Source organism: Aristolochia californica, unplaced genomic scaffold (assembly GCF_029961685.1).
Source record: "Aristolochia californica isolate CCGP_79_NKW_82.1479 unplaced genomic scaffold, dmAriCali1.0.hap1 SCAF_12, whole genome shotgun sequence".
Lineage (NCBI taxonomy): Eukaryota > Viridiplantae > Streptophyta > Magnoliopsida > Piperales > Aristolochiaceae > Aristolochia > Aristolochia californica.
The window spans coordinates 29,837,321-29,856,071 of record NW_027181793.1 but is presented as its reverse complement, the minus strand read 5'-3'; the positions used below and the strand labels follow the sequence as shown (position 1 = coordinate 29,856,071).

General features: G+C 37.3%; 1 protein-coding gene across 2 annotated transcripts; it reads right to left on the bottom strand.

Annotated features, from left to right (window-relative positions):
* Positions 1-2: 2 nt before the first annotated feature.
* LOC137945346 (protein EMSY-LIKE 3-like) lies at positions 3-13,112 on the bottom strand. Of its 2 annotated transcripts, none has more exons than XM_068791203.1 (10): positions 12,710-13,112; positions 11,165-11,373; positions 10,948-11,057; positions 10,561-10,816; positions 10,255-10,473; positions 10,098-10,166; positions 1,384-1,629; positions 1,238-1,309; positions 1,074-1,137; positions 3-544 (listed from the first exon to the last, which is right to left on the bottom strand). In XM_068791203.1, the coding sequence occupies exons 1-10, from the start codon at positions 12,735-12,737 to the stop codon at positions 351-353; spliced, it is 1,467 nt and encodes a 488-aa protein (XP_068647304.1). In that variant the 5' UTR covers positions 12,738-13,112; the 3' UTR covers positions 3-350. The 2 variants fall into 2 exon arrangements, with proteins under 2 accessions (XP_068647304.1, XP_068647305.1); XM_068791204.1 differs by having other exon boundaries at positions 1,238-1,306; positions 12,710-13,110.
* Positions 13,113-18,751: the final 5,639 nt, after the last annotated feature.

The window sequence follows — 18,751 nt, the reverse complement described above, 5'->3', positions numbered from 1 at the left end:
TAACTGCGAATAATGATCTTTGTAAAAATCAAGCCTCTGTTCCAGGATACTAATGGATTGTCATATCAACAAAAAAGTACATATCATAACACAGATAAACAAGATAAAAAGAACTACTATGAAGCTGCTCTAAAAGGAAGCCTATTCCAGGAAAATCTTTACACTGTCGCAGGATGTTTGAATTCTAAATAATTTTACATGGGGCTCGGCAATTCCCGTGGATCTCACACTTTACACAACCATTCCCACCATGCGCGGGGAGCTGACTACCTCCGTACAATTAAGGACATTCAACTGAAGCACGGTGTTCCACACGGTCAGAAGGGGTTTTTATGAGTCACTCTTCAGTGTCAGATGTCTTCGTCAGCTTCTTCTCCATCTTTCTGGCCGCCATCAACAGCCATACGTTCACCCTCCGATCCACCCCCGCCACCCAAATCATCATCGAATGCTGCCTGCTGGGACCCACCACCATATTGACGATTTCTCCACCCTCGATCTCGATCCATCGATTGCCCGTGTGAAAAAGGGTGGTCACCCTCTTCTGCGGCAGGCCACGTTAGCCAGTATCATAAATCATTCCATGAGACAAATGGATGTCATAGAAAAGGTAAAAAGAAATCAACAAAAACTTGCTGTCAAGGATTACAAGAGCTTTTAGCAGAGGCTTCATGCCCATGACCAGAGGGCCCTTTTCTCTTTTCACCACATAATAATGTTGGTCATATTTCAACGCCAGTCCACAAAACTTTCACTGAAAATACAATTATTGGGTGCAACACCGGGAAATGATGAAGAATTCAATAACTTACTGGCAGTTAGACAGTACACGCGTTGCAGCGATTACTTACTTTCAGCAATGGAATTTAAAATTTTACTTTTCACTTCTAAACACAAAAAGTTCTTTGGGATAAAAGGCCTTACAGCAAGCAAGAAAACACAGATTTCATCCATAATTGATGGAAACAATTAATCCATCCATCCACTATACAATATACAGAACCGGAGATCATAAGTTTGATTAGAAAGCCAGAAAATATCAAATAAACAGTTTGAGGCCTAAAAATATTTACCGCTTTCACCATCAGAAGCATCAGCTAGCCGTGCAATTGCATCAATTAAGGATTGTTCATGGTCCTGCGACGCAATCCAAAATGCTTAATTGTGGACAGCTGAAAGTGTGAACACTGAAAGCTCAAGAGGATCAAGAACTTTCAGGAACTAGATCAATGCTTACTTTCAGTGCTTTCTTTGCTTTCTCTATCTCGAGAGGATTGGGATGACTAGCACCAAAAACTCTCTCCACCTGCTAAAAATAATGGGCAATCGTTGAGATTAACATGTTTTACCTTGTGAATAAATGGTCAAATTGTCAAAGCATACCTCCTTTATTAAAGTATCTGTGTGTAGGATCTCAATATCATCTGCATTCTTCTTTCCGATGCCATTCTGTGATGGAGGAAAATCTTTCTTTGACTGACCCTTTGGTGCTCCTCTCCCTCTACCTGCACCAGGAACAGGTGTTCCACGCCCCATGGGCTTTTTTATACCACGCCCTGGCCCACCCCGACCTGCTCTACGGGAAATACCTGGATTCTCACCTTCCCATCTTATGTCCTCGGGAGAAATCTACAAATATATCAAGTAGAACAACAATTACAAGAACAACCCCTTCAAAAAAACCAAGTAAATATAATTCAGCAGTCAAGTAACAGTCGTTGGTAGCTTGAACTTCAATCAGCAAATAATTGAAGATCAAGACCCTAATATGTTTCTGTTCAACAACAAAAGCAACAAAAGAAAAGTTCAATAATCAATTTTGTTGTTGGCATGAAATAGTGCTTGCTACACAGTTGAAGTTCGAACTAAATTGACAAAACAGTTGTAAGTTTGAAATAAATTGACAAAAAGAGAAATTTATGATGTTCGTTCATAAAAGTAAAAAATAAAATATATATATAAAAGACAATAGCATGAAGTCCAAAGCACCTTCAAATATGATCAGGATGACATTACCCGTGCTGGTTACAGGGCTAACCTAATTCCACAAGTCAAGATCGTTAAAGACCATGACAGGTTTCTAAGTCTGGCAATTTTAAGTTTGATCCACTTAATTAGCACTACCATTATACAAGCATCATTATCATGTATCTGATAAAACATAATTGTTCATGAATGCAGGACACTCAACTCAAGCAAAACCAGCTTGGAATGACTTGCAAGCTACAAGTCATTCAGATTTGGATCTGCTCCATTAATACTGTTAAAATACAAATTCAAACGTATTTTGGTCATTTCTTATATTTTCAATATTACATTTTTCTCTTATAGTATGGTTATTAGATAAAGAATGTCTTATTTTATCTCATAGTTAAATTTTCATTCAATTTAGACATGCATTTTAGGAGATACATAATTTTGAGTATTGAGGGGCATTTTTGTCCTTTGGTAAATTTTCACTTAAACCCTGATTATAAAGAAGCAGGAAAGGCTTCTCTGGCTCGGATTCCAAGGCAGCAAAGCTGCCCCTCTTCCAAAAAAAAATTTCCTCTATTTTCTCCCGAATCACCTATTTTTCATGGTATCAGAGCAGTAACACAAGTCTTGGTCAAGTTTCTTTCAATTTTGTGGATTTTCTCTCCATTTTCAGCAATCTCCGAAGGTTTTTCCCAGATTTCTGAACTGGTAGAGTAAAATTTTCATTTTTTCCCTTTCTCTGCCTATCTTAGTCTATTGGCAAATGATTACTGCTTTTATTTGATTGAATGTTTGGATTTAGAATTGTTTGATGATCCCAATTTGAGGAAATTTCTCAAATATGCCTACGTCATCATCCATATAGCCTACGTCATCCTGATTTCTTGCAATTAGGTCATCCTTTCATTGATTTATGGTCTCAATTGCAGGAATTGATCACTATTGGTTCAAAATTGAATGAATTGGGTGCTATATTGCCCTTATTGAATTCGGTGTGGGCCTACTTGACTACGCAAACATAAAAATTTGGGAAAAGTGTTTCCCTTTGGTTAATTGACACTCTAATATACTAAATTGTGGTATTTGGTGATATTTACTGACTGATTCCAGCGCACAGGTTGCTGTCCAGAGGACTGCTGAGAGCTCAGATGTGAAATTCTTTCAGTCTATTCAAATAACTACGATCCGGTTGAATGGAACGAATTATGTAAATTGGTCTAGATCAGTTTTGATGTATTTGAGGGCCAGAAGAATGGCAAAATATATAAATGATGATCCCCCGGTACTAAAGATTGGGTGGCAAAAGATAATTTAGTAATGACTTGGTTGGTCAACAGTATGGAATCCAGATTTAGTGGTCAAATTTTGAGTTGCAGTACTGCTCAGACAATGAGGAAGTTAGCAGATCATGAGAAGAGAGCTCTGTAGAGGTAACTATTAGAGGTACTGCAGGAGTACGAGAGCGACGATTGTAAACATGAAGAGGCAATGAAGAACTTGATGACGCTGATACATCCAAAACTGCAACAGGAACAGGACTATTTAAAGGAGATTTAGGTGATACAGGAAGCTCAGTAAATAATGAAAAATATGGAGTATGTTCAAAGGAGGTCACATCGGTTGACACGTGTTTTCCGTCGAATAGGATTATAATATTTGTACCCTTTCTGTCAACGAGAATATCCAAAAAAAAATACATTTGATAGACCGAGGTGACAACTTATCGACCGAACTTCCAAACATATGAACAAAACAGGTACATCCAAAAATACATTTCATCATTTTACTACGAATGTTGAAGACATTTTGTAAGAAAGAAAATCAGATTCAAGTAGCCCGGTTTTTGGATGGTTTGGGGCAAGAGTATGATGCCATTAGAGCCCAGTTGTTGGTCAATGAAGATGTGACCACTCTTGAGCAAGCCTTTAACAGAGTCCTTCGAGCTGAAGGTGTAGTTGTAAACAAGAATGAGTCAGGTGGAGCCCTCTCAAAAGCAACTACTCTAAACCTTCAATCTTCTACAGGTAAGCTTGATGGTCAGTTTCATGGTGGTAATAATAGAGGTAGAGGTTCGTGGCCAAAATGATCGAGGGGATAGGAAATGTGTTTATTGTGGAATGACTAATCATATTTCTTGCTGAGACAAATTTGGTAAACCTACCTGGGCCAACTCTATACCCTGCCATTCAAGGGGAGGGTATAGTTCACACTATTGCACAAATATCCTTAGATTTTGTTTTATTTGTACCAAAGTTTCCAGTTAATCTCTTGTCTACAAGTCATATAACTAAATTCTTAAACTGTTCAGTAACCTTTTATCCTACTTCCTGTGTTTTCCAGGACTTGCAGACGAAGAAGACGATTGGTTCAAGACATGAAAAGGGAGGGCTCTACATGTTGGATTATGTATTCGTTTCTCGAGATGTAGCTGTCACTACTGCAGGTTCTTCGTACTTATGGCATCTGCACTTGGGACATCTATCACCAGCTAAGTTGCGTCAGTCTTTTTTTCTTTGCCGATATTTCATTGTGTTGTGAATCTTGTCAACTGGGAAAGCATCATCGCTCTAGTTTCCCAGTTATTTTTAGTCAAAGCACCAAGTTGTTTGAATTAGTTGTATGGGGTCCATGCCAGGTTCCTAGCCCATTTGGTTTTAAGTATTTTGTGTCATTCATTGATGATTTCAATAGAGTCACTTAGATGTATCTCCTACGGGAGAAGTCTGAAGTATTGAATGTATTCCTCAATTTTTTCAATGAAATAAAAAATCAATTTGATGCATGAATTCACGTACTTCGTACTGACAATGGTTTGGAATATCTTAACCATAAATTTTCAGTATTTTGTGTTTCTCATGGTATTACCCATCAAACATCCTGCCCTTATGCACCAAAACAAAATGGGGTGGCCGAATGTAAAAATAGACATATCCTTGAGATTACAAAGATACTATTATTGCGTATGGATGTTCCTAAATCTTTTTGGGGAAATACGTTTTAGCTTCGTGCTATCGTATGCCCTCATCTGTTTTGAGTAGACACGTTCCTCTTCAAGTTTTAAAACCTAATTATAATATCGTTTGGTGTGGTTTCTCGTATTTTTGGATGTACCTGTTTTGTTCATATGTTTGGAACTTTGGTCGATAAATTATCACCTCAATCCGTCATATGTATTTTTTTTGGGATATTTTCGTCGACAAAAAGAGTACAAATGTTATGATTCTGTTTGATGGAAAACATGTGTCAACCAATGTGACCTTCTTTGAACACACTTCATATTTTTCATCATCTATTGAGCTTCCTCTATCACCTGAATCTCCTTCAAACAGTCTTGTTCCTGTTGTAGTTTTGGAAGTACCAGCATCATCAAGTTCTTCATTGCCTCTTCATGTTTACATTCGTAGCTCTCGTACTCTTGTAGTGCCTCCAACAGTTACCTCTACAAAGCTCTCTTCTCATGATCCATCAGCTTCCTCACTGCCTGCAGATCCTATTGTCTCTGATTTGGACCTGCCTATTAGTCTACGAAAAGGTAAACGATCTTGTATTTCTCATCCGATATCCAAATATGTCTCTTGATTTTTTGTCCCCATCCTTCAAGTCCTTTGTTATGTCATTGTCTACTTCCCATATACCTCATTCAGTGCAAGAAGCCTTGTGCTCTCCAGAATGGAAACAAGCTATGGATGATGAGATGAGTGTTTTGGTGTCTCAGGGAACATGGCGTCTATGTGATCCACCTGTAGGAGCAACTATTGTGGGGCGTCATTGGGTTTATACTATCAAATATAATGTTGATGGCTCTATTGAACGGTACAAAGCTCGGTTGGTAGCGAAAGGGTATACGCAAACTTTTGGAGTTGATGTCTTTGAGACATTCTCTCCTGTGGCGAAGTTACTTTGTTACATATCTTAATATCTATGGCTGTTAATAAGGGTTAACCTCTCTTTCAACTCGATGTGAAAAATGTCTTTCTATAAGGTGATCTACATGAAGAAGTGTATATGGAGCAACCTCTGGGGTATGTTGCTCAGGAGGAGACAGAAAAGGTGTGTAAGCTGCAGAAGGCTATTTATGGACTTAAACAGAGCCCACGGACCTGGTTTGAAAAGTTTAGTGATGTGGTACTACAGTTTGGGTTCTATAGGAGCCATTGTGATCATTCTATGTTCCTACTTAAAAGGAAGACCGGTATAGTGGTTTTGGTTGTCTACGTAGATGACATTGTGTTATTTGGTGATGATCTTGATGGTATTACAGAAGTTAAACAATATCTGGCCACACATTTTTCAGACAAAGAATTTGGGCTCTCTCAAGTACTTCCTTGGCATTGAAGTCGCTTGTAACAAGCAAGGAATTGTTCTTTTTCAGAGAAAATATATATTGGATATGTTACAGGAGTATGGTTTATTAGGTGCTAAACCCATAGACACCCCCATGGAAGTTAATCATAATCTACATGACACCCAGGTCCTACGCTCAAAGGATAAAACTCAATACCGATGGTTAGTAGGTAAGTTGATCTATGCTACAATTACCAGGCCCAATATCTCATTAGTTGTGGGAGTTGTGAGCTAGTTCATGGAAAATCCTCAAAATGTCCATTTAGAAACTACTCAAGAGGATTTTGAAGTACTTGAAGGGTGCACTTGAAAAAGGTCTTCTGTATTCTCAGAATGGGAAAATTGATGTACTTGGGTATTCTGATGCCGATTATGTTGAGTGTAAGATGGATAGACGTTCTATATCAGGCTATTGTTGTTTTGTTGGAGACAACCTAGTAAGCTAAAAAAGTAAGAAACAGACAGTTGTGGCTAGGTCCAGTGCAGAAGCCGAGAATCGAGCAATGGCTCATACAGTTAGTGAGCTTATGTGGATTAAGTCTGTACTTCTTGAGTTTGCTTTTTCGTTACCGGATTGTATGGTTATGAATTGTGATAACCAGGCAACCATTTTTATTGTCAACAACCTTGTATTCCATGAGAGAACGAAACATATAGAGGTTGACTGTCACTTTATTAGAGATGCAATTATGCAAGGGAAGGTGGTAACTCCTTATGTAATATCTTCAGACTAGTTGGGATATATATTTACCAAGCCTTTGGGGAGACGTGAACATGTATCCTTTAGTGACAAGCCGGGATTGTTTGATATCTACTTTCTAGCTTGAGGGGGAGTGTTAAAATACAAGTTCAGGGGTATTTTGGTCATTTCCTATATTTTCTATATTACATTTTTTTCTTATAGTATGGCTATGAGATAGAGAATGTCTTATTTTATCTCTAATTATATTTTCATTCAATTTAGACATGTATTTTATGAAATATATAATTTTGAACATTGAAGGGTATTTTTGTCATTTTGTAAATTTTCACTTAAACCCTGATTATAAAGAAGCAGGAAGGGCCTTTCTGGCTCGGATTCCTAGGCAGCAAAGCAGCCCCTCTTCTAGATTAGATTACCATGTGAATAACAATGATAACTTATTAACTAGTATTGTTTCTGTCAATCATGACCTCAATCTCACCACACCCATTTCATAAAACCTGATTTTAGATGAAATTATAACAAGCTCCAAAGTGGGGTCTACTGAAATAAGACAATGACTATGATAGCTGCAACTATGGAAGCAACAACATCGTTAAGCTCAGTAACTAGTAAATATTCCTTCAGAATCAAAACCTCAAGCAAAGGGTGGGAAAATCCATAACATATCGGATTTCCCAACAATCCACACAACTTGGATGTTGTGCATTTTGAACATCAAAGATGCCTCAAGTAACATTCTCTAGTTTATACTATTGGACACTACACAGTTACAGGGACGTTGGTGTAAGAGGGAGGTGTTACAGAGAACATGTAAAAATAAGACCTCCACTTCATACCGCTCCTTGATGGCCACAAAAAAATTTAAAGCTGTCTCCAGTATTTTTAAGTCATGCTCCCCACCCAAAATCCAAGATGTATCGGGATATATCTTGGTGTGATGCCTACCCATGATCTCAACTCTCAGCATAATCATTTCATCCAGCTTAACCAATGGTAAAAAATGCCAACACGGATACAAACAGATCTTCATGTCCAGGAAGGTCTGGACCAATTCCCAAACCAAAATAATGGCCGACAATTCTCTGTTTCTTTCCCTTTCTCTAAATTGCATGAAGTGAAAATATATATAAAGCTCTCACAAGATAAGAAGTAGAACTCAAACATGAATTGGGAAAAGGTAAAAGGAAACATTCTTTCCACCATATGTAAATTCAGTATTATTTTTATGAAATACCTTTTTCATCTAAGAGTAATTATTAAATTCCATCCAAGAGTAATCATGGACCAGTACTCATATAATGTCACAGAGTTCTATGTTGCAAGCCAACAATCCGAAGTCAGGGTTAATTTTTGCTTCAGACTTGAAAACAAGTTGAAATTCAGTCCTTGCTACCCAGGCTACAAAATTTCCTAATATTGAAGAACCTCAAAATCCAAAAACCATTAACTTCTATCCCACATCTGTTTTGGAAATCCTAACTGAAACCCACTTGTGTGTCCAACTTTAGTGCCTTTCTAAACTTTACCACTTCATAAATCCAGCTCTCCCAAATTACCCAAAGAAGGATATGGACAGGGTTAAATTTTCAATTAATGTCATACATATAATAACTTAAAATCACGAGATAGCTTTTTATGTGGGAAATCAGGAATATAATTCAATTCTATATAAGAACATGCATAGTCTAATTTAGCATTAAATTTAGATTTGATAGTTTGAATTTCATTCTCACCATTCTACAATTTCTATTAAAAAATACTATGGGGTATATTGTTAAAATCCATCTAGCTTTTATAAAAAAAAAAATCCTTTTTAAATCATGCAGTCAAGATATTGACATTGCTTTAATATAGAATAAAATAAGAGGCGATCTTATACATAGTATGACTTTCCTGAGAAAAGGGATGGTGCAACTAACAGAATGCAGTCACATCCATGGCCAGAAGGATAAACAAGTAAAAAAATGTCAGAGTAACTCAATAAGGTCTAAAAAATTCAAAGAAAACCTATTACTTTGTAGGTCATCTCAATAGATGAATATGCAGATAAACTTAGAAATTATAGTCCAAAAAGTCTTTCTACTGTAAATATTCAATTAGTGTTAATCCTTTTCCTAGGAGAAAAAGGTTAATCTTAACAAAATCCAGAGGCAAACGCTAAGGTGACCATCTCCATTTCATCCGGAATCTAACCATAAATAGAGTAGAAAATTAGAGAAATTTAATCTGACAAGAAGCAACTTGTTAGCATTGTCTAGTGACTTTGTGTTTTCATGAGTTTAAAACTTGACATAGGTCTGAAGTTAGGCCAATGCAGATCCATTTTAAGGATTCAAGTCCTAAAAGAGATCACTTTGATTTCAGACCATTAACATGATATCACATAGGAATATCTCATTCTAATTAGGATGACTGACAAGATCCACTTACCAGGCCAAAAGATCGTTCCCATTGGGTGATGATATACATATCCAACTTAAAATAACATAGGGGCTGCATTAGAACAATTGATATTGGTAATTGACAAAAACTTGCCTAATACTTTCACTCCATGTCGCATTGGCTTCTTAAACAACGGATTGAGATCTAGGTCAAGGTCAGACCTAGTAAAATTATGTACTATACTAGCAGAAAGTTCCATTGCATGGCACCACCCTCATGAGATAACAGAAAAATTACATTAAAACTCCACTGGGAAGGGAAAAAATTATCAATCACACCACAAAAGTCCTCCTGGAGCAGTTAAAAGGAAAGGGATTACATAAAAATAAATCCAAAAAAAAAAAAAGTACCAAAGACAAATAGACAGGCCATAATTATCATGACCATAACTTTTGACCAAGCCGAATATGACACAAAAACAACACAATCATTGCTTGTCATAGCATACATCCACAGGGATTCAGCAATTTCTTTTATCTGTTTCTAGCATAGTTTTTAGATAATCAATCCTCAAATTTCTTATGAAGCAGCGGTGATTTTCATTGATGAGCCTCAATCTTCATAAATGACAGGAAAAAGTATAACACCAGAGATGCATTTGGTTTGGAAAATTTTACAAATATAGTACCTCTTTGAGATTGACCCACTCCCATGTCTCATTTGCTGTATTCATATCATAAACAAGAGCATGTAGGCCCTGACAGTGATTCATAGAGGCACCATCAGCACCAGGCTATGCTTAAGTTGAAACTACAAGAGAACCTCAAATAACAACAATCCGGTACCTTCACAGGGTCATAGTCAGTAATTACTGCATCATAGAAACTGTTATCTTCAGGCCAACGTGTCATCACTTTTCGACCAACAAGTGGATCAAAAGGTGATGCTTCATTTGGTTCATTTGCAGCAAGTGCACCAGATGAACCCCGATTTGCTACCTGACCAATCCCGGTAGGACCTGCAGCTGGATATTTCAAAGAAGATACACCAGCCAAAGGCGGACCCTGTAAAAGAAGAAAAGCAAAAGACAAAGGCAAGTTACTTCTTAAGCATGGTAAAGCATGCCTTCTTTTCAAACATTTTAAACTTACTGATTTTGGTTTCTTGCCCCTAGCTCCTACTGCAGCTCCTCTTTTAGCCATCGATGACGATGGTTGCATGGGACCACCAATTGTTTGTTGATGCAAAGAAGGGGAAGGTGCTCCCATTGAAAGAGGGGGAGGGACAGATTGAGATGTTTTCTGTTTTTTTCGAGATGCAGACACAGTTGGACTGGGTAATGCATCATGAGCAGGTTGAGAAGTACTGAGCAAGGCAGACTGCATCCCTCCTGACTGTCTCCACTCCCTAACAACAGAAGAAATTTAACACACTCAGAGATTAAAAAATATTCTCCATATAAGTTCTATAAAAAAGAATTTCAAATTTTCTAGGTTTAGAAAAGCTGTAAACTTCAACTAAAAGATATCCAGATGAACCTTATCCTCCGAATAATATCATCCGCATTAACCCTCCCAAGAAGCTCTCTGTGTTCTTCATCAGATACTCTGAGCTCCTTCCGAAGTTCTGTTATCAAACTTTCTTTTTCCTGAGTGAGAAAAAATCTGTTTAGAAGCTGAAATTTAAAAAATAGCACACATCATTGAGGAAATCCATTGAAAGAAACAAAAAGTTGGTGGATGCATAGATGGATACCCAGGTAATGGCATCAGATTGGGCTTTAAAAGCACGCAAAACTGAGCTATAAGCTTCTTGCTCAAGCCGGTGAATCTGTGTCTCCATATCAGCATGTACCCTTGGGTTATATGGAAGACTACCTGCAATTGCAGTTCTTCCATTTCCAGCAACACGACCCCCTCTGGCAACTCTGTTTTGATGTGATGGGGGCAGGTCATCATCGGTTCCTGCAGAAAGATTGAAAAGAGCACATGGATAATTCAGATCACGTAAATAACTAAAACTGAGTCTACAATTCATCAATTAGTATATTCCACTCATTATTCCAGACGCTTTCAGTTTTCTCAATCTGTTAATCATTCATCTGGAAGGACTTGCAGCAAACAATTCCAGCAGAGAGGATTCACAGATTTCATCTCCGGCAAGATAAGGACACCATCCCCACATTCAGTATATCAACTTCTGATGTGAAGTATATGAATGCCTGTGCAACTACCATTATCTGTTGCAATCTATCAACAAGAGAAGGACGTAGAAAACAATATACACATTTCCATTTGAATGTCCAATGAATGGAAGGTGATTGACTTTAAAAACAATCAAAGAAAGGGTACAAATGTCTTGCCAGAAATCAAATTATCCAAAAAATCATCTAAAAAAAAAAATTTAAATAATGTGTTGGTACTTTCAAAATTTTGGCAATTTTAACAACTCTACTCACTTTCTCCAAACTGAAAAGATAAACAACATTTAAGGAACTGCTCGATGCTCACCAATGTTTAAATATGAATGTCAACATTAAAGAGAATATACTCAGAACAAGGAGCACAAAAGGGAACTCCAATTTCCTCTATATAGGAAACCGCCCGTAAAGGTCAAAAACTTCTACAGCATCAAACTAAATAATCACCAAAGTAAATAAATGGCTAATAAAAAAATTATTAAATATAATCACATTCAGTCATCATTAGAAGTGATCACTGACTCAAAGAATGAAAGTGCGAAAATTTTACACTTCCAGCTGTAATGGTTGATAAAGAGAAAAGGGAGGACTTGGAGACAATATGGCAGTTCCCCAACGAAATTTTCAATTGAAGGAATAAGCCTAACCACAATGAACGCAGTGAGGGACCACAGAACTGCTTCTTTATTTTCAGGAATAGCCACTTTCAACGAACACCGTAACTTTCCTACCTGCATGAGACCAGCCCTCCGTCTGGTTTGAGCTTACGAGCATAATGACGCAGGCAAAATAAGAGAACATCATGTTTTTAGAACAAAAGCAACTGTACCGCAATCAGGTCAGTCAAGCGGTAATCGAGAGAAAGGGTGGTCAAGCCAAGAACCCTAAATTAGATTACTACGAAACTAATGTTAAAACCCTAATCCTTTCTCCTTCATTACAAAGACTCGCCAAAATACGTTCAGTGCTTCCTTGGATAAATTTTTTTCTTTAAACAAGAATGCCGAATGAATTCCCGCACTGTGAACCAAAGTGAAACACCAAAGAACCAAGATGAGCGAATTCGCACCAAATAAGGGAAACGTAGAGAAGAAACTAACCGCTGCTGTCTGAAGGATCGTAGTCCATTGCCTGATTTATCTAAACGAAAGCCCTTTTTTTCCAAAGAAGAAGCTCAACTTAGATGAAACCCCGGTTAAACGCGCCGCCGGAGAAACTAAACGCCTCCTCACGATCGGCAGCAACGAATGGCCAAACGCAAGAGCACCGCAATCCCTTCTAGTGACTCATCAAATCCATCGTAGGAAACCAAAGAAGGAAGCTTGGAAGTGGTGCAGCAAGCGAGAAATGGAAGCACGCGGGAGGGATTTTTTGGAGCTAAAAACGCGAGGGAGGCGAGAGAGGGAGCCGGGAGCGGAGTCGGGGCTACGGGCAAACAACGAAAGAGGGAAGAACGCGGACCCGAAAGCCGTCTAATAGCGCCCTTTTCTCTAGTTTATAACCGGTTTGAGTTCCGGGCATTACTTTGTTTCATGTAGGGAGCGCGCGTGAGACTTGATCTAGGGCTTTACAGATTCTCTTAGTTAGAAAACGAAAGGGTCTCCAGGCACCTTTCTGGGAGAGATTCCCTTTTTACTCATTTTCTTGCTGCATAACCGTTTTGAATATTCCCGGGCTTTTGTCAATCCGCAGACTTGATAATGTGGAGCCTATTGAATATTAAACTTTAGTAAAGAATTTCTTTATAATTTGGATGATGATTCATGTGACATATAACAATTGCCTTGGTTCTCAACAATTAGCAGTAATGTATTGTTTGTGTCATGTGTCATGTGTATGTATCAAGATTTGGTCATATTTCAAAATTTCATGATTTGGGCAAATTATTGAGATTTTTTCCTTATATAGAATAAATATTCATTTCTTCTTCTAAATATTCTGTAATCACTCTCAAATTATTCATGTGTAGATTATTATAATCTGTAAAATGACTATTTAAGCGAGACGATGTGAATAACAATACAACACGAGTTGAAATCTTATTTTCGACTTGGTATCATAGTGGAAAAATTCTTTTTTTTCTTCTCCTTCGAATCGTTGAAGAACAGTGCAATAACTCTTTGTTTTCTACTCTGTAGTCGCTATGAACAACATTGTTCAGTAGTGCTCCCGTATTCATCTCCTTCGTCGCCATCGTCACCCTACTCTAGCGGAACTTTCAAACGTCGTTGACGACTATAGCCGAACCACCTCTCAGCCTTCCAGCAAACCACACCACCTCAACGGAGAAGAATAAGCTACCGTAAGCTTTCTGAGTCTTCTCTATCGTCGTGGTGAATAGAATCGTCGTCACCCCACTCCGACAGAATTTCTAAATGTTGCCGACGAATGCAGCTGAGCCACCGCTCGGCCTTCCAGCAAACCACACCAGTGTCTCGACAAAGAAGACGAAGGTACGAAAAAAAATTAAATCGCTTTCGCTTAACTTAGGTCTTGTGTTTTGATTATTCTACCGAGTGACCCGGACTCGGACCGAATCAGAATCAGAGACCCAAATTGAGTAAACCCAGAGGTAGGAAGCGGACCGGGCGAGAATCAGAGACTCAAACAAGATCAACCCAGCGGCAGGAAGCGGACCTGACCAGTATTTTTTGGGTGTTTATTTTATTTTTTTCACTACCTGTCTTATTGCATCATGTCGAAGGAACCAACATCGATTATTTATGTTCAATCCAAAAAACTTTGGTCTTACAACCAGCGTCATTCTTACAAAAATAAACTACGGTGTATGGTCCCATATCATGGAGATGCAAATTGCAAGACGTGAGAAGCTTGAATATATTATGGGAAAAACACCACTCCCACAAGAAACTGAGACTTCATATACGAAGTGGTATGTTGAAAATCAAAAGGTCAGGGGGTGGTTGATAACCTCTATGTCACCGGATATTATGAAACGCTATATTCGACTATGCCTTGCACGTGAAATATGGAATGCTCTAGCCAAAACTTTCTATGATGGGTCAGATGAATCACAACTTTTTCATTGAATTAGAGAGCTCTCCACCGAACAGACTGGTCACCCTCTATCAACGTATTATGGTGATCTTGTGAAAATTTTCAAATAACTTAATCATCGTGACAAAATTATAATGAAATATCCTGATGATGTGATCACCTATAGAAAATTTGTTGAAAGATTGCGTGTACATATTTTCTTAAACGGATTGGATGCAAAATTCGAACAAATCCGAGGCGAGATTCTCATAAAGGACCCAATATTGGATCTTGAAAAAGCCTATGCTTACATACATCGTGACTCTATTCGCAAAACTACTTTAAATGGTGAAGTTGATCGTGTTGAGTTATCTGCAATGGTGGCACATCGAGCTAAGCCTAAAATAGCTCGACCAACTGGTCCTACCAGTAATCAAAATCGAGCATCATAGATCTCAGAATCGCAGTTACGAGATTCGAACAACAAAACCAAAGCGTATTTGTACTCACTATAGTGAGTCTGGGTCTACAAAGTCGATGTTTTGAACTTATTGAGTATCCAGAATAGTGGGATCCTACCAAAGCACCTCGTAAACATAACTTTAAACTAAATAATCATGCTTCAGTTGTAGTAGCAGAACCTTCCACCTCCAACATGACTAAGGATGCATCGGTTTTAATTGTTACATCTGGTAAGGTTCTTAATACTTCTGCTCCTAGTAGATGTAGTGAATGAATAAATGATTCTGGTGCTATTGATCATATAACTTTTGATAATCATCATATTCAATTTATGAAACCATTTGAACAACATATTATATCCACAACAAATGATACTCCCTCTCACTTTATCAGAGAAGGTTCCATCACCCTCACTGAAAATCTGAGTCTTGATCCTGTATTAGTTGTTCCAACCCTCATTTATAATTTATTTTCAATGACTCAAATAACTCTCATTCTGCATTGTATTGTGAAATTTTGGCCTAACCTTTGTGTTTTTAAGGACTTTCGAAACTTGGAAAACAATTGGTTATGGTACTAGAAGGGGGAAGCTCTATTACCTTGATTTAATGCCAGAGAGTTCTCATCAGTTAGCTCAAGCATTCTTCGTGAATAAATCTGCAGATTCTGAAACTTAGTTACGACATAAATGGTTGGGTCACTCATCATTTGGTTATTTAAAGAAATTGTTTCTAAAACTCTTTTCCCGATTATCTGTTTCATAATTTAAGTATGATATATGTGAATTAGCTAAAAGATATCGTGTTCCATTTCAAATAAGCATGAATAAGAGTCCAACACCTTTTTATGATTATCCACTCTAATGTATGGAGTCCAACAAATGTAACCTCTCTTAGTAATAAACGATGATTTATTTCCTTTATTGATGATCACACTTGTATGACCTTGGATTTGCTTAATGAAATCAAAAGTGAATTTATTCATCGTTCAATTTCATAGAATGATAACCACTCAATACAATTCTAAAATACAAACTTTCCGCAGTGACAATGGTAGAGAATTTGTTAATTAAGGTTTGACAGAATATCTAGATGATCAAGGTATTACTCATCAAACTACTTATCCATACACCCCTTAGCAACATGGGGTTGCAAAGTGAAAGAACCGCCACCTTCTTGAGGTTGTTCATGCTTCTTTGTTTTAAGCTCATATGTCGGCTAGTTATTAGGGTGAAGTCATCACAATTGCAACTTATCTTATCAACTGAATACCCTGGCGTGTGTTACAATTTCAGACCCTCTCGAGTGTTCTTCATGAAGTAATAAGTTCACCTGCTGTGCCAAATCTGCCACAGAGTTTTTGGGTATGTGGCCTTCGCTCATCTTCATAAGCCATTGAGAAATAAATTGGAGCCCGAGCTCTCAAGTGTATCTTTGTTGGCTATACTCAACATCAGAAAGGTTATTGCTGTTATCATCCTCTCTCTCGCAAATTGTATGTCACTTTTGATGCGGTATTTCACGAAGATAATATGTATTATTATACCCCCAAGTCTTCAATTCAAGAGGAACACATGATTGAATTGCAGACCTTTAATCATCATTCGGATACCTTGGATACTACAAGTGGTGAGTATTCAGATTACAGTAGTGAACGTCAAAATGATACAAATGAGTATGATTCACAGGATGGAAACAGTCAAGACCAGATGGAAGTGGTGCAACCAGAATTTCAGCCAACTACTTTCCCCCTTCATAATATACCAGTGGATCAATTGTTTTTTGAGTTTGAGTCCATGTCTGATCCTCAGGTTCGTTTTGAAACTCAACTAGGTTAATGTATCTTGCACATACCAGACCAGATTTAACTTTATTTACTAAGTGTGGTTAGTCAATTTATGTACTCTCCAAGTGAAGAATATATAAATTTCATCAACTGTATATTGCGCTACTTGAAATCATCTATAGGGAAATGAATTTTATTTAAAAAAGGAGGCGACTTGAAAATTGAAGGTTATACCGATGCCAATTGGGCTGGGTCAATAAAGGATCGACGATCTACATCTGGATACTTTACATTTGTAGGTGGAAATTTGGTCACTTGGAGAAGTAAGAAACAAGAGGTGGTGGCTAGATCGTGAGTTGAAATCGAATACAGGGAATGACTTAGTCAATATGTGAATTATTATGGATCAAGTATCTGATACAAGAACTACACATTGAGCACAAACAAGTCCTATGAAATTGGCATATTTCAAAATTTCATCATTTGGGCATATTTCAAAATTCATGTGAAATTACAAGTTTTGTTTTTATTAATTTATGTGATGTTGGCTTATTTAAAGTTAACTGTTCTCAATGTTGTTAAATCCAACAGGTCACCAATCTTGAAAGATTATGAGGCCTAATTGAACCTAATTTAGTTGAGTTTTACTACCTTTTGAATCGGAGATAACTTACTAGACGTTTCATTTTTTGTTTGTGAGTATTTATGTTTAATTTCCTTAAGGAATGTGAGAGCATACAAATAAAACTCTTGGAGAAAACCTTGAACACCTTAGGGTTTATTTGGAACCCAATGGAAAAGAAAAGAAAATGAGAATTTGACCATTATTATTCCCAAAAATAGTTACTAAATAAGGAGAATTTGATCATTATCTCATTTTTACTAAATATTTTTGGGAATAATATTATTAGATTCTCATTTTCTTTTTTAGAGGTTCCAAACATACCCTTAGTCAAAATCTTTTTTTTTTCTAATGGACGCTCATAAGTTACTTATTTGCTAATTTTCACTACTAATCTTTATTTTGTAAAACCAATAAAAAAGTTGCATGGCATACTTATGAAAACAAGACCAATGAGACACCTTTCATCTCTCTTTCCTTCTCTCCTCGTCTTCTACCTAATTTCCATGCATGGAATCCTGAAAAACTACACAATTTAAAAAGAAATCCACAAGAGTCTTTTATCACCTATTGGTGTAGAACCGAAGGGAGATTCTCAATGTGTTTTGTTTTCATAATTTTATTTGATAGGCCTTTAGATCAACCAAACTCACTAGCAATTCGAACCGTCTACCACATAGGGGGATGAACAGACCACTATTTCTTTTACTAACCATTATAGACTTTGCTAGCATATGTTGAACCTCAAGCCTTAAAACCAGAGGAGTTTCTAAATTAATAGAAAGATTAATAAACCAAGTTAAAACTTGCTTATAAGAACTCATGAATTAAAACTTTAATTTTGAAATTACAATCCTAACATTATCTCGTTTCATCTAAACATTGCTAAGCCAATAGGAAATGTGAATTTTCTCCCTCCACATTCCCTATGCATTAATATTTGTACGCCAGAATCCAATGCTTTCATTGCCTCTCTCATGTATAAAATTGAGTTTCATTGTTCAGTCTTTAATGTGCCCCCCTACTAACGCTTTTAAGCCACATTCGATAGGAAATGTGAATAAAATCTTGCGGCTTGGATTCTCTACATGTGCTGAATTTATTTTGGACCCACCGCTGAACATCCCGTCATTTTAATCCACGATGTTAATCTTTAATTACGTTTTAAGTTGTAAGGAACGAGAGGTTAGGAAAGCTGAAAGCAGGAGTCGAGGTCGAGAGGAAGCTGCGTCTTTGACCGGTAATGGAGCCCATTGCATTTTCTATTTTTTTCACA